The sequence below is a fragment of the Mobula birostris genome, chromosome 31, assembly GCF_030028105.1.
Source record: "Mobula birostris isolate sMobBir1 chromosome 31, sMobBir1.hap1, whole genome shotgun sequence".
Classification (NCBI taxonomy): domain Eukaryota; kingdom Metazoa; phylum Chordata; class Chondrichthyes; order Myliobatiformes; family Myliobatidae; genus Mobula; species Mobula birostris.
This window is the reverse complement of record NC_092400.1, coordinates 5,201,181-5,216,013: the sequence shown is the minus strand read 5'-3', so window position 1 is coordinate 5,216,013 and position 14,833 is coordinate 5,201,181. Positions and strand designations below refer to the sequence as shown.

Below are 14,833 nucleotides of genomic sequence, written 5' to 3'. Positions count from 1 at the left end.
AATTTTCCAACTGTATTAATTCCGTTACTGAGAGTAGTAGAAAGACTACCTTCTTGTACCTCAGTCAGCAATGAACACGTGGATAAGAATTGTCATTTGACTTATCTTTAGACACCTCATGTCAGGTGATTGCATCGATTCCATATTAAATTATATCCAGGTTCAGGCTCCTGGTGCAAATCTCTCCTGGTTGAGTTCAACCTGTTTAGTTCATCATTACTGGCATCAGAGCTATGTACTAACATCAATCAAGCCCCATAGGTAGGGTTACTAATGAGATCACTTTCCACTAACCCCAAAGCACTTGCAATAAAAAATGTTGCTTAATCTTACAAGTACATAAATTAAATGATCTGCATACCTGTTAAATATATAGATTTTATTAACCCACTCTGCGACAGCTTAAGCTTCTTTTTAAGTTGCTGATCCAGAAGCAAATTCTGGTAAGAAATTACAATAATGTGCTTACTGTAACCAGGGAACTCAATGACATTTTAGTGAGGATTTCAATTGTGAAATAAGAACACCAAATTAAAAAGTTTTCAAGGAAAAAACTATGTTTACCAGCTCCTTTCTACTTGAGTGAAACAGCAATAAGGACCCAGTAACATTCTATGAAATATAAAATGATGTGTATTTGCAATGCAGGAAGTAAAAATTAGACAGAATATCATAATAATATCTAGATTATACAGAAGACTGCCTCAAAAAATTTAGTGAACTTCTGTGAGCGTACCTTTTAATCTTGCATATAATTTTAGATCACATTAGAAACCATCTCCCTTACTGATTCCCTCTGGTTTGGTATAACTTTACACAGTTGTGGACTGAGCTACGAAGCCCACCTGACATCTCAATGTAAACTTCACAGATACACCAGGTCACCTTGCAGGGAAGAAAAGTAATTAGGGTAGGTTAAATTGGGTTTAAAACCACTGAAGTTTTCTACTGAAAAGCTGTTCATGTTTTCCTTTCATTTGAAATGTGATCCCTGGCTGTGGAGCTCCCTTGCACTGTTCTGATATCTTAGGTTAGCCTACTTTGCATCCTAACAAATATGTTTCTGATTTACAAACCAAAACTTCACCATTCTCGAGATATCAACATTTTATCAGAGTATCAACAATGGATTAGATCTCAGTTTCTGTTTATCAGTGCTGTTAAATTTAGCAATTACAATTTTGTCAGCAGATTGTTCACAAGGACACCCTTAACCTTTGTATGCTTTTAATAACTGGCTGGCTATGACCAGGCGCTGGATTTCACTGGTTCCTTCATAGATTTCGGTTATGCGGGCATCACGATAGTGCCTCTCTGCTGCCATGTCTGTTACATAGCCCATACCTCCAAGAATTTGCATGGCCTAAACAAATAAGGAGACAGAAAAGAAGGTTAAGTAAACAACCAACAACACAGGCCTATTAAAACAAAAATTAACCATGCATTTTGTGGGTTTGTTATGAGAACCGAGAAAATTTATTTTTAAAACACTCTACTCAGAAGAAAAGATACACCAAGACTTTGCTTTTAGATACTATAAGTGCTAAAAGCACTACAACTCTAATTTATCTGTAATTCAAGTTCAATTTCTGTAACCTTCACAGATGTTGCCAGCCAAGGTACAGGAACAACAATTTCAATACTTCAACAGCCCCATCAGAATATAAACTTGTAGCAAGTGAGTATAACATGATTTAAGAAGCTGAGTTCTGAAGCAGGAATATGATAGTAAGGCTCTGAGGAATTCAGAACCTAGCCTTTGGTAGACACCCAAGTCAATAATTAAAATGCACTAACCACAGTTAACTGAAAGTGGAACAACAAAATAACTAATTCAGAGCAAAACGTGATGGAAGGTTAGAAACTTCTTTCCCTGTAAACTCAAGTGCACTGAAACGTACCACAACCAAAGTAGCAGAGGGCAGTAGGTACTTCTTATTTCCCAGGATGGAACTTAAAGCCATCAAAATATTTCATAGCTTTAAATATATTCCAGGCCTCTACATAAATCAAAAGGTACCGTTGAAATAACAAAGTCAGCATATTCTAATTTATATCCATACATAGATGCAAACATGCCTCGTCACTGCCATATTTAATAATTATTCATTATGTTTGCCAATCCAGTTGATAGCAGCCGATTTATGTTTGAACAGCAAATGCGTTGCCAACATTTGTAATGACCCACACTCGTTATTAGTGTTCACAGTTGCAAAATAGGTTCTTTGGTTCAGTGTGCATGTTTTTATAGAGCCTTATCGCATTTCTAAATGTTTCCAAAAGCACTTCACATATTATTTTCAAGTATGGCGAAAGCAGCATGTATAAATCACAGCTCACTCTCAGCATTACACTGAAAAGGAAAAATAGATAAATACTCAGACCCAATCTACTTCTGATTTGGGGCCAAGATGGTTCTCCGCTGACAGCAAATTACACATTCACGTCATAACAATACTAAACATAATCCAGCTCCAAAACGTACTTTCTGGAGGAAGTCTATTTAGTGTGTTTCTAGTGAATATTGCAATAAACTATGATAGAATTGCAGGCCAAATGTAAACTAAAAGAACAGCACCTCATATTTCGCCTAGCAGTCTACAATCCCAAGAGGTTCTTCAGTGATATTAAACAGTGACTAGGGAGAGACTACATCCTCTTAAAGATCATCAGGATATTCTATGTGTGGAGCCTCAGGAGATGGTTGAGACTTTTATTGGCTGTATCTCCTCAGTGTTTACTAAGGAGAAAATCATAGCTGTCAAAGGCATGAGGGCGATAAGTAGTGAGGTCTTGGATCAGATGCATATAACAAGGAAGGAGGTATTTTGTGCTCCCTCTGGGCCTTAAAGGAGGCCAAAGAAGAAATCGCAGAGGCTGTTGTAGAGATTTTGTCATTAGCCACTTGGCAAGGTTCTGGAAGACTGAAGGGTGGCTAATATTGTTCCATTGTTCAGGAAGAGTAGCAAGGACAGGCAAGGAAACTACAGGCCAGTGAGCCAGACTTCAGTTGTAGGGAAATTATTGGAGGGAATTCTGAGGGAGAAGATCGACCATCACTTGGATACCAAGGCCTGATCAGGAATAGCCAGCATGGTTTTGAGAGAGGGAGGTCACATCAGTTTTTTGAAGCATTGCTAAGGCAATTAATGAAGGTAGGTCAATGGATGCTGTCTATAGGGAATTATAAAGTCCCACATGGCAGGCTTATCTGGAAGGTTAGATCACTAGGGACCATGGGGAGCTAGCAAGATTCAGAACTGATTCTATGATAGGAAGCAAACAGTAATGAATTAAGGTCAATTCTCTGACTGGAGACTGGATTCTCTGACTAGTGGGTCAATGTTGGTACCTCCGTTATTCACTATTTTTGTAAATGATTTGGATATTAACATGCATACATGAATAGAGAATTTGCTGATGATTCTAAGTTAGGGGTACTAATTGAGAAAGTAGTTCTTTGCAAATGTATTCCATTATCAATTTAGAAGGGCCGCCTCCTCCCTGAGTCTTTAGAGTGTTCTCCCTTCAAAGCAGGGGTCCCCAGCCTTTTTTATACCATGGATCCCTACCATTAACTGAGGGGTCTGTTTCCCAGATTCTTCTAAAGATCTGTATGTAGATAGAGACCTCATCCTTCATGAGTAATAAATCAACTCTTTCGGTTTTTGAACTTCATTTCAATTGTTAAAGTAAAAGTAATTTGCTTTTACCCTTCACCCATTTATACTGCAATAGATTTATTTACATTTGGTTTGCCATCTTCTCCTATCAGATTCCTTCCTCTTCAGCCCTTTACCTCTTTCACCCAGCTTCTCACTTCATCTCCCTCCCCCACCCACACACTTTCCCCCTCACCTGGTTTTACCTATCATCTACCAGCTAGTACTCCTTCTCCTCCACCCACCTTTTTATTCTGGCTTCTTGCCCCTTCCACTCCAGTCCTGATGAAGGCCCTCGACCCAAAACATCAACTGTTTATTCCTCTCTATAGATGCTGCTTAACCTGCTAAGTTCCTCCAGCATTCTGTGTGTTTTGTTCTTGATTTCATCTACATCTACAGAACCTCTTACGTTTATCATTTATTTACATCTCAGCCCATCTATGTTATTGCTCCAGTACTGGATCCAAGAGAATGTATTTTATGGTGAACTTATCTACAATGAAGCGATCAGCATTAGTTTTCAAAGTATAATACTGAGAGTCAAAATATGAGAAATCGGGGACACGTTCATTCAAAAGACCTGCATGTAGATAAAGATCTCATCATTCATGAGTAATAAATCAACTCTTTCAGTAATTGAACTTCATTTCAATTGTTAAGCATTTCTAAAGCTTTCCTTTTTATTTTACAGATTTTATTAATGTGAGCCTCCAAACTGAATTTCTCATTCAATATACATTCCTCCACACAAATCAGAATTTAAGATTTTTATCAGTTTGAGCTATATGTATTTTCCTGTATTTCTCTCATCCTGTTGCAAAGCAGGCTGATAATTTCAATAACCTTACAGTCAATAGTAGATTCCTTACATTGTTTGATGCCAGACAACCTAGGCATCATTTATAATTTTGCTTTTTCATGCTTCAAAAAGTGAATTGATATTTATTAGCCAAAAGTCATATTTTAATTCCACATTATATCTAATTCAACAGCGTTGGTTGTTGGTTTTGGTATAAATATCAAAGGGACTTCTGGACAGCAAAGGGATACAGAATTTTGTTGAGAAATGGAAAGTCACTAAGTCAAATTCTGCAATCTAAGTTCCAATGCACTTATTTTCCCTTATTTCCAGGTTTTGATGTCTAGTTTGAACTGTGAAGTAGACATGATGCATACTCACTTTATATGATGTCAGTTGTGATACAAGGGATACAGTGCAATCACTTAGAACAGATGTAGATTAAGATCGTCGCATCTCGCTGGAACTACTACTGTGGGCAGGCAACTATTCTCATCAAGAAGATATGAATGGATGTAGTTGAGGTGAAAGAGCTGCCTAGTCTAATCCCATCTTCTTGTTCTGTATCCTTGCAGGTTACAGCAGAAGTATGCAGCCAAATATAGCCAAAGCTCCCATATCTGCCTTGTGCCAAATCTCCAAGGTGCTGATGAAGGAAACACTCCAGTTAACCAATTAATAGCCTGGTCCTCCCTTGGTGTTAGCCCGATCAAGACTGGCCCAGGTATTCACTGAGTACTGGTCTGATGCCAACGTGGGCACTCCCTTACAGCTGTCCCTTGGTGCAATTCCAGTGTCATTCTATCTGGAGGGAATGAATAATTACTTTATTTATCTCTTTCATCATATCAATATCCATCACAAAAACCAGACCCCCTTCACTGATTGAATCAACACCTCCCAGCAGACTCAAGGACAGATTCTATCCCACTGTTATAAGATTCTCGAATGGGCCTCCCAAACAATACAGATGAACCCTTGATCTCTCAGTGTACTTCATCATGGCGCTTGGGTCCTATTTGTCTATCTACACCACACTTTCTCTGTAACAGTAACACTACATTCTGCATTTTTTCCCCTATTTTGATGTACTTATGTATAGAATGATCTGTCAGGATGGCATGCACACAAAAGCTTTTCACTGTATTTTGGTACACATGACAATAATAAAACAATTACCACCCTTTCTAAACAACAGTAGTGTAGCAGTCCTTTGATCTTAAAGCACATTCCTTTGGACAGGTACAGAGCCTCTGTAGCTTTTAACGATCAGTGGGCTGGTATGGTGATTATCAAGTCTTTGACATGAATAAATCACATTCTTTACCCATGCCCTCTGGAGCCTTCAGGTGCCCAGGTCATATTGCTGGATAATTCCTCAGAGCGTCTCACTCCTTCTGAGTGTGCACTGTGCACAGAATGATGGGTGTTCTTCAATATCCTCTTCCCACATCATGTTCTGAGCTCCAAAAACCTAATGCATCACAACTTAATCTTGGAGCATGCAAGGAAGTTTTCAAATACCACAGTACAACATTGTGATCTAATAATTACCTTTCCATGTTCAACTACTAAAAGGCCACCTTTTAATAGGTTTCCTAATTGCATCCAATATACCTGCTAATTCATCTTACAGGCTAACAGGTTAAGTTACTGCTCTACAAATTAAAACTGTGACACCAACCCTTCTACCATCTTTTCTCAACCTAGCTAAACAATTCATCTATATTTTCTAATTAATCACAGAATGACATTTAGTCATTTGCAGAGAATGCTCATGCTCAAATCTCAAAAATCTCATGGCAGGAGACTCGTGTCACTGGGGAGGCTGGAAAATCTTTCACTGTGGGCCCGAAGACCCGAGGTCTTTGCGATCTTTGGACACAGAGCTCGAAAAAAGCGACGAAATGGACTTTTAACATCATAAACCAGTAGATTGTTGTTATGTCTCCCGCTCGCTGTGAAAATGGGGGACACCTCCCTCTCCCTTGACAACCTGTGGGTTGTCGAATTTTGGATACTCCTGGGCTCGGTGATTGTACCAATGCGCTTTTATTTTTGCTGGTGGGGGGGGGGGATTGTTGCTCGCTGCTGCTTACGTGCGGGAGGGGGAGCTAGGGGAGACGTTGGGGTTCTCATGTTTAACTGTCGTTCATTCTTTGGGGCACTTCTCTGTTTTTGTGGATGTCTGTGAAGAAAAAGCATTTCAGGATGTATATTGTATACATTTTTCTGACATTAAATTTGACCTTTGAACCTTTGAAGACATGAAATTCTCTACTTGCTACTGCTTTGTCCTTTTCTTATACGCTGTAAAAAACTGGCGGCAAAGACAGATCATGGGAATGTTTATTACATAAATTTACTGAAATGTTGAAAATGGCTCCATGTGAAAGTAAAATCATGTAACAAAATACATAAAATGGTGCAAAGCTAACTTCTGAAACAACTTCAGGTCAGAATTCTACCTCAACATTGTGTTTCTGTATTTATTATAAGGTCCGATATTCCCTCTGACATTACCTTTTTTGAAACATTTAATAACATTTCCCTTTTTAAATTATAGTCAGAGATCTGTTCCAGACATCACAGTACATCTGCTTCGAAATGACAACCCACACATGATGCAAATGCCGAGAATGTTTGAAATGATGTGGGAATGAATCAGGGATGAAGACGTACAGATGTCATGGCACAGTCTCAGAACATTAAGGAGCTAATCTAGCATTTCTAATGGCTTGCCATTTTCCTGACCTTCAGTGATCGGGTAATGGAATCTTAGCACAATAGTCTAGAAAATCAACAATATTATACTAAAAATTGAAAGGGTATCATAGGACTTCCATAAAAGTTCACTGGTCTATGAAATATTCTCCAGGTCTAAAAGTGGACAGATGGCAGCCATCATTAATATTGTTCTGTTGATCATCCTTGCTCATGGATTGTTTGTCCCACTCCCATAAGGGAGGAGGCTACATACCATCCATACCAGGACCACCAGGCTCAAAAACAGGTACTTTCCCCAAGCAGTAAGACTGAACAACACCTCCATCCACTAACGCACCTCTCCACACCCCCAACCACCACTACTTTATCATTTCCTGTCAGTCACCTTAAGTACAGACACTACTCTGCCCAGTGTCATTTTACTGACATGCAATCAATCTATGTATATAACTTATCATATTCATTTATATTTAATATGTTTTTACTATTACAGTATTCTTTATCTTATTGTTTTTTTTTGTGCTGCATCGGATCTGGAGTAACAGTTATTTTGTTCTCCTTTACACTTGTGTACTCTAAAATAACATCAAACAATCTTGATCAGATGTTCAGAGATGGAGAGCAACATTCCATAATGAATCAACAGTTTATTTTTCACCTTTGAAATTACTAGATCAGTAATTAAAATTACTAAAAGTACTGTATCAGCACTTCAAATTCTCAACTCAATGTAAAGGGTTATCTAATGAAGAACTCATCGTATTGGGAAACTCTGGTGGGAATTAGCAGCCACTCCTTATCTATGCATAAACACACATAATGCTAATGTACATCTTAATCAAAATTCAGTGATGAAAATCTCAGCACTTACTTTATGAGCAATAGATGTTGCAGACTCAGATGCTGCCAGTTTGGCCATTGCAGCTTCCTGTAAATTAGGGTAAAAACATAAAATTTTAGTTATACTGAGCCAGCAGCATTTTATTCTATGCATAATTTAGATGTTATGTCTCAACTTTACTACAAGCTACAGATTATATTGGGTAATATCAATACAAAATTTACGCTGCAACTATTTCAAAAACCATGTTACAAGACTCATCTGGAACCAGGAGAAGTGGTTATGCACTAAATTGAGGTTCCATCACACAGGAAATAACCTCAATTCTACTTCTCAGTTAATTCCTCAGTCATGGTAACAATGAACCAATTGCGCATGAGCTTCTTCAAAAACATTTGATCATCATTTTCAGTTTCTAGCCAGTGTTCATCCCACGGGTTTGTACAGATGGCCTCAAATAGTACTTAGTAAGCTCACAGCTGGGAAAAAAGTAGCAAACAGCGTACATTGCCATTGTTTCTTGTATTTTACAGCTTATCAGGATTGCTGGTTGCTACAGTGCTGCAATATTAAATAGGCAGAAGATGAATTTGCCCATAATAGCTGATATATTGCAAGCTGGAGTGTTCTGTAGACTCAGCAAGCTATTAAAAATATATATGAAAGCTTATAAAAACATTGCAAAGTATCAAGATTTCATTAAAGTGACACAGGCTACAATATCCCCTGGAGCTGGTGCTGGCAATTACCAGACAATTAATGAATTACAACATTTTAAATTATAGACTAGGATGTAGTGTGCAGCTTTTCAAGACCGAATATTGCATATTATCATCATTACAACGGCATATAGTAAACTGCAACAAGCCATGAAATTGTTGAAATCAAACTTGAGGTTCAGTTTTTGATTGTAATTCAACAACCTACACAATCAATTCTTCAAGCCTGACAGGGAAAATAGAACTAGAAGAACTATATGGCCTCTTGTGCCTTCTCAAGCATTTGATAATATTATGGTGAATACCTTACCCCAACCTGAATATCCTGTGCGAACCCCAAATCCCTTGATTCCTTATCATTCTATGAATCTCTGTCTTGAATATACTTGTCGACTTAGCTTCTGCATCACCTTGGATGGAAAAATGTATTCTCAACTCTGTCTTGAATGGCAGATTCCTTATTTTGAAATCATGACCATTAAGTCTAGACATGCCAGCTAAGAGAAACATAAGACTATAAGACATAGGAGCAGAATTAGGCTATTCTGCCCATCGAGCCTGCTGCAGCATTCAATCATGGCTGATTTATTACCGCTCTCAGCCTCATTCTCTTGCTTTCTCCCCATAACCTTTGGTGCCCTTACTAATTAAGAACCTATCAACCTTTGCTTTAAATGTACCTAATGAATCAAAACACCATCTCTACACTTCCTCTCTCAATTCCCACAAGGATCCTCTAGTTCAAAGATTTTTGCTATTTTTATTCAGTTACAGTCTCTGATTACATGCACCTGTGTTTCTCTTTCAGATGTTGATTGCGGTATTGTGCATCAATATTCAATGGGTCCTATTAACTTGTTATTATCTTCTGGCACAAACCAGACCACCTCTGATTCTGCCATTTCAAAATGAGTTTGTTTAATTAGTTCTATGAGTCCTATTCCTTTGGGAAAATTCCCATTACTAGAAGCTTTTATTTCATTTTTTTCTCTAAAGCAAACTTCAAGCCTATGATATAAATTCAACAAACACAAAAAAGTGAAGGAAGAGAACCAGTTTCCATTAGTGTTGAACTCAGGATGGAGAGGGGATGGGCAGAAAAGGATGCTAACAGAAAGAGATGGAAGAAAACGCATTGCGGGTGGGGGAACAACAAAAGAAATGTAATAGAAATGTTGTCTGTTTGTATTTGCACAGTTTGCCTTTTGCACATTGGTTATCTTGTCAGTCTTTGTGTGTAGCTTTTCATGGATTCGAGTGTGTTTCTTCGTTCTACTGTGAATACCTACAAGAAAATAAATCTCAGGGTAGTAAATGGTGACATATACATACTGGGTTAATAAATTTACTTTGGCCTTGGACTTTGATCCTTTGGGTGAGATACTTCCCTGCTAGGTCTACATAGTAGATCCTATAGAGATACTAGAAGGGATGGGTTTTCTTTTAATAGCACATTCATCCTTCAGTCAAACTCTCATTACCTGGCAATCTACTTCCTTGCTCTTTTTGGTAAACTATACACAAACCGGTCCTGTGTTTCTAAAAACTTCATAAAATGCAATTGCAGCATTTGGGAAGGGAAGCAGGGTTGAAGCTAAAACAAAGAACTGCCATGATTTTTAAGAACGGTGGAAAGATTGCCCTCAATACCATACAGTCCTCATTGCTCCAGGAAAAGCTCTGTACAATGAAGCTTGGCACTTCCATTGTACCCTGGATAATGGATTACCTGACTGGCAGACTACAGTTTGTGTGGTTTCAGAGCTGTGTGTCAGACATGGCTATAAGCAGCACTGAAGCCCCACAGGGGACTGTACTGGCTCCCTTCCTGTTTACCCTGTATATCTCGGACTTTCGATACAACACTGAGTCATGTCATCTACAGGAATTCTCTGATGACTCCGCAATAGTTTGGTGTATAAAGGAAGGATGGGAGGATGAACACAGAGCCCTGGTGGAGGACATTGTTAAATGGTGCAAGCTGAATCATCTGCAGCTCAACATTAGCAAGACACAGGAGATGGTGATGGACTTTAGGAAGACCAAGGCTGCATTGTTCCCTGTTACTACTAATAGTAAGGACATGGAATGTGGTGAAGACCTACAAGTATCTGGGGGTGTGACTTGAGTGGAGCACCAACACAAAGGCTGTGTACAAAGAGGGTCAGAGTTGCCTCTACTTCCTGAGAGGACTGAGGTCCTTTGGAGTATGTAAGCCTCCCCTTCGCATGTTCTACCAGTTTGTTGTTGTCAGTACAATCTTGCATGCAGTGGTGTGCTGGGGCATTGGCATCAACACAGGTGATGCCAACAGGCTCAATAAACAGAATAGAAAGGCTGGCTCTGTTATAGGAGTCAAACTGGACACACTGGAGGCTGTGGTAGAACAAATGATCCTACAGAAAATCCTGGCAATTCTGGACATCGTTTCTCACCCCTGCATGCCATCTTGGCTGAAATGAGGAGCACTTTAAGTAACAGACTAAGACAACCACGCTATTCCAAAGAGCGCTATATGATGTCATTCTTACCCTCGGCCATTAGGCTCTATAATGAGTCAACCTATAGCTGGGGAAGTGATGACCCCCTCCTGTTAGGCTGTCTGAGGTAACTTATTTTTTTCTTGCTTCTCTTCTAATATTTGTACATTTGTATATCCGAGTACTTGCAATGCCACTGTGACACTGTAATTTTCTTTAAAATCAATAAAGTACCTATCTATCTATATATGTATTTTATGGCTGTATAGTCCAATCCAGCTTCTATTTCCTTTGTTCTTATGGCTGTGACATACATTAGGGAACCCTGCTTTCCACAAAGGCTTACATAAAGAGTCCACTTTGTCAATTTTTTAATTTCCAAGACATTTTTCTGTTGGACTGGCATGCAATGTTATGTTCTGAATTTTTGGCACCATCCCGAAACACAGCAATTATCAATAAAATCTATGTAGTCCTATTTACAATTAACCAACTCTCATCAAGATTATAACATTTTACTAAACTGCATTGAAAGGTTATTGCTATTTGGCATTATGTTGACTCTCCACAATTTATAAATTCACAACTGTAAATCATATGGGAGTATGAGGTACCCTCCATATACAACTCTGACATTTGTATTTCTCCAGATGGCCATGAAACAAAGTAAACACAAGAAAGTCATTCAGAGAGAAATATCAATCCCACCAACCTGTACAAAAGAGAATGGCATCCCAGTCATTAATACCCCCCCCACACACACACACACAAAAAAGAACAGGAACATTGACCCCCAAAAATAATCCTTCCCCCTCACTAAAAACTAACAGAACATCAAGCCCCAAATCCCTTCCCCTTGCACAACAAAAAGGAAGAGGGACAGGCACTTAAAAAAACACAGAATATAAAAACCATCAGTCTGAAGAAGTCTACAGTCCATAAATAACAATAGTCCAACCCACAAGTGCGGAACCATGATGTCATCCTACGATATCACCAATATTCATTGAAAGAGAGGAATGTCACACAAGGCAGAGAGGCCTGCCCGCCTGCCATACGCCGCTCACAGAACGCTCCTCCGGCAGTCATCGCCAAAACTCTCGCTTGCCTTCAGCATTTGCCTCATTGTCTCAGTCTCCCTCTACGCGATTAATTCACGTTTTAAATGGTGAAATGGAGTCAAACGTCAGCTTGCAGCCCGGCTCGAAGTTTCTCTGCATTGAAGCCGTCTGAGTATGCACTCGCTTTCTGGAATATTCTCTGAGTCAGCAAAGTGCTGGATCAATCAAACGATCTCCAAGCTGTAAATCGCAGGCTCTAACAGTCCCAGAAACACACTTAAGGTGAAAATCAGAAGTAAAAGAAGTAAAAAAGCTATTTTCTTTTGCTATCTGGAATGTGTCAACTGGGGGAGCACTGTATGCTGGCACCATCTTGACCAGAAGGTCCAATAAAGACAATGAAACTTTTGAAAAGTTAAAGTGCACTACTGAAAATGCCAAGATGCATCTGATGATAGAATAAAATATTAATCCAATTGACAAGTTTCATAGAAATCCTCCCTCAATTCTAATGCCTCCATTCTATCTGATCTAATATAAAAATGAGCTCAACAATCAGCCTCTTAACTCCTTGCAAATCACACTATAGATTCAAGGTTCAAGATCCAAGATTGCTTAATGTCTTTTCCAGTACACAAGAGTAAAGGAGAATGAAATAATTGCTACTCCAAATCTGATGCAGCACAAAAAAAACACAATAAGAGAAAGAACATAATAATTTAAAAAAGCATAATAAATATAAAGACATGAGATAGATTGATTGTATGTACATAACTCAATTTTATATATAAACCACAAAGCAATAATGATACAGATTTGGATGCTCCTACCAATTAAAATTACTCTGGGTAGATAAGGCTTAGTTTGACCTTGAAACCGAAATGAAGCTTTAAAAGAAATCGACTTACTGTGAATGTGTTATCTCCTTGATTATTTTAATCCAAATAACAATCAGTGTAGCTGAGCTGCTCTGCTGCTAAGCGACATCGCTTTGTAAGAAAGCATTGCCCTTCTAATCCAATGTAATACTTAAGGACATAAGGAAGGTATGCATTCCATTACAGCAAAGGAAAGAGTAGCCCCTCAGGTCTTGTCCCCCATTCAATAAAATCATCGCTGATCTGATTATTAGCCTTCTTCCTAATCCCTGCGACTCTTCATTTGCTGATAGCCTAATAAGTCTATTTCAGACTTGAATATTCCCCGGTATAGAATTCTGAGAGTTCAAAATCCTCAGAGAATCACTTACTCCACCTATCCATTGTAAGACTATGTCCTCTAGTTGTAGATTCCCCATCAGATTAAAGACTAAAATTAAAGATTAGCTTTATTTGTCACATGTATGTCAAAACATCACAACGTACAGTGAAACGTGTCACTTGCGTCAAATCAAATCAGTGAGGATTGTGCTGGGGCAATCCACAAGTGTCACCACGCTTCCAATATCAACACAGTATGCCCAAAACTTACTAACCCTAACCATACGCCTTTGGAATGTGGGAGAAAACAGGAGCGCCCAGAGGAAACCTGCACGGTCACGGGGAGAACATACAAACTCCTCACAGACAGTGGCAGGAATCAAACCCCAATCAATGATCACTGGAATTGTAAAATGACTGCACTAACCCTTACACTACCATGCAACCATATTCATGTTCAGAGCATGCCATGAATCTTATTTGTTTCAATTTGATTCCTCCTCAATCTTCAGAGAATATAGGCCCAATTTACCTCAATCCTTTCTCATCAGGCAAATCCTTGAACTCAAGGAACAATCCTGTGAATCCCATGTGCAATTCCCTCCCAGGGAAGTATATGTTTCTGAAACATAGAGACCAAACCATATTCAGAATTCCGGGTGTTTTCTTGCCTAACTCCTGTACGGTTAACAGGAAGCCTTGCCTACTTTTGTGTTCTATAAGTTCTTGCAATAATGATTAACATTACATTCGAGTACCCTTGCTAATAATCAACACAGGCGCCCATCAAGGATGTGTGCTTAGCCTACTGCTCTACTGCCCCTGCAAATACGACTGTGTGGCTAAGAACAGCTCAAGTACCACTTAAAAATTTATAGATGACAACACTGTTGTTGTTAAAATCCCAGATGGAAAAGATAAGGCATATAGGAGTGAGACAGATCAGTTGGTTAAATTCCATCACCCAGCTCTCCGCTTTCTGCGGGGAATGCTCCCTCCGTGATTCCCTTGTCCATTTGCCCCTTCCTACTAATCTGCCTCCTGGAGCAACCAAAATGCTACACCTGTCCATTTACCTCCTCCCTTCCTTCCATTCAGGGCCCAAAACAGTCCTTCCGGGTGAGGCAACACTTCACCTGCGAATCTGTTAGGGTCATCTACTGTATTCGGTGCTCCCAATGCATCCTCCTCTACACTGGAGAAACCTGATGTAAAATGAGGGACCACTTCATTTGTCAAGAGTGGAATATCCCAGTGGCCAACCATTTTAATTCCATTAGGACATGTCAGTCCATGTCCTGCTCTTTTGTCACAATGAGACCACTTACAAGATGGAGAAGCA

At 39.1% G+C, this 14,833-nt stretch overlaps 1 protein-coding gene across 6 annotated transcripts in view; it reads right to left on the bottom strand.

Moving 5' to 3' along the window:
- Positions 1 to 358: 358 nt before the first annotated feature.
- Positions 359 to 14,833, bottom strand: part of acads (acyl-CoA dehydrogenase short chain) — a 130,827-nt gene continuing 116,352 nt past the window's right edge. For all 6 annotated transcript variants that reach the window (XM_072247648.1, XM_072247647.1, XM_072247645.1 and 3 more), the window contains 2 exons: positions 8,063 to 8,119; positions 359 to 1,363 (listed from right to left, as the gene is read on the bottom strand). In XM_072247648.1, coding sequence (XP_072103749.1) covers positions 1,211 to 1,363; positions 8,063 to 8,119 — 210 coding nt within the window. In that variant the 3' untranslated portion in view covers positions 359 to 1,210. The remainder of the gene's footprint in view (positions 1,364 to 8,062; positions 8,120 to 14,833) is intronic.